At 40.4% G+C, this 1,855-nt stretch overlaps 1 protein-coding gene across 1 annotated transcript in view; it reads left to right on the forward strand.

Annotated features, from left to right (window-relative positions):
* The window catches only part of lrp2a (low density lipoprotein receptor-related protein 2a), a 46,368-nt gene that overhangs the window by 43,161 nt on the left and 1,352 nt on the right, over positions 1-1,855 (forward strand). Inside the window, exons 73-77 of the mRNA XM_053439534.1 lie at positions 237-354; positions 446-566; positions 802-912; positions 1,479-1,595; positions 1,683-1,754. Coding sequence (XP_053295509.1) covers positions 237-354; positions 446-566; positions 802-912; positions 1,479-1,595; positions 1,683-1,754 — 539 coding nt within the window. The remainder of the gene's footprint in view (positions 1-236; positions 355-445; positions 567-801; positions 913-1,478; positions 1,596-1,682; positions 1,755-1,855) is intronic.

Raw genomic sequence — 1,855 nt, forward strand, 5'->3', positions numbered from 1 at the left:
ACTGCCTCAATCAGCAAATTATGGAGATGTTAACCGGACAAAATATAACTAAAGTTGAATTAATAACCAAGAAAATTGATGACTGTTTACCTTCAGCAAAATAACAGGTCTTCTAGAAGTCATGAAAGGTAACAGACCAGTCAGCAAAATATCATTAGAGAATATTATTTAGCATTTTGTTGTGACAATGTCCCATAACCACACAACTGAATATCTGTCACTCTCCATGTGTGTAGCTGTGGCTGTTCTACTGGCCGCCATTATCATCCTGATCACCGGAGCGTTGGCTGTCGGAGTTTTCATCAACTACAAGCGAACGGGATCCTTCATGCCCTCCATGCCCAAACTCCCCAGGTATCTCAGCTCTTGTCCTTTCCAATCAGTGCATGTTTAATGATCTGAAACTAAACTGAAGCTCATTGGAGTTGTTTTTGTTTGTGTTCAGCCTCAGTAGCCTGGTGAAGTCCAGTGACACCGGGAACGGGGTGACGTTTCGCTCGGGTGATAACGTCGACCTCGGACCGTCACACATTGGAGTGTCATTCATTGACACGGCCATGCAGATGGTGAGTCCAGCAGGGAACGTTGTTAGCAGTTAATATTCTCCTCAGTCACTGAAGTGTGTTATCAGCATTTTACACTTAAAAACAAACACGTTCTCTATTTGATTCATTAACAACTGTTATTTTAGCATTCATGCTTGTCTCAGCATTAGTCCAGAAAAGTTAACATTTGCATAGTGTGTCATTTGAGGTTGAATATATACTGAAAGATGGATGTTATTAATATCATATCCCATAGGAGGATAACTTTGCAGTGGACACTGGGAGGCAGCCAATCACATTTGAGAACCCATTATACGCCACCGCCCCCGGGGTTTCTGGAGATCCTGCTGTCATTTATGCCACACAGGTACTCGTTAATGAATGTTATCTTATCTTTTAATATGTCTGTCACACATTGAGGCTTTATGTCAACAGGGCATCTCAGAAGTATAGGATGAACTGAGTTCATTCAAACATACAGTTGTGAATGAAGAGAATCCTGCTGGTTGGAAAGAAAACAGTTCATTGACTTTGGGGATATGTTACTATGACATTTAATCGGAAGATATGTGTACTCTGGTTAATTGAGTATTCTGTGTCCCTATTAAGTGGACAATATCATAAAATATAAACGATTTGTAACAATATATACATATATTAAAATTCATATATGTTCATGAAATGTAAAAGAAGTTTCTGGTCCTGAAGAAAAAAGTTTGTGGCTCCAATACTGTTATGTGAGTTTGGATCATTGCAGGTTTTTATTTATTTTAAGATAATTCAAGACTTTACGGACGAGCATGTTTCTCCTGATAAAAGCCTAAATCTTATTTGATGAGCCCTTCCTGGTGACACATTTTGATCATATATATGTTAAGCCTGTTACCGCAGTTGTCCTGGCAGCAGACATAACATTCTTGTGTTTTTGAACAGGTGACAGTTAATGTGAGCGGTGAGCAGCTGCAGAACAACTTTGTGAACCCGGCGTATCACGTGGATCCGAGCGTGGGCGTCGTGAACACGTCTTCAGTCAGCACCAGACCTGTTCCTGTGAGTCAAGTATCTATTCACATACAACCCCATGTAAACTGAATGATTCAGGCGTGAAGTCAACTGATTGCTTGTGGTCGTTCACAGGAGTCAAAGTGGAGCTTATTCAAACGGAAATTAATGCCAAGCTCCCCGTTCGAGAACCCGACGTATTCAGAGGTGAATTAAGACATGATCAATCTTTTTCAGAAACAAGTTGCAAAAGAAAAAATGTGATGCTTTTTTCCCCCCATCGTTTTCACCTCCTCATTGTTTTGCAG

The sequence above is a fragment of the Pleuronectes platessa genome, chromosome 14 (genome assembly GCF_947347685.1).
Source record: "Pleuronectes platessa chromosome 14, fPlePla1.1, whole genome shotgun sequence".
Classification (NCBI taxonomy): domain Eukaryota; kingdom Metazoa; phylum Chordata; class Actinopteri; order Pleuronectiformes; family Pleuronectidae; genus Pleuronectes; species Pleuronectes platessa.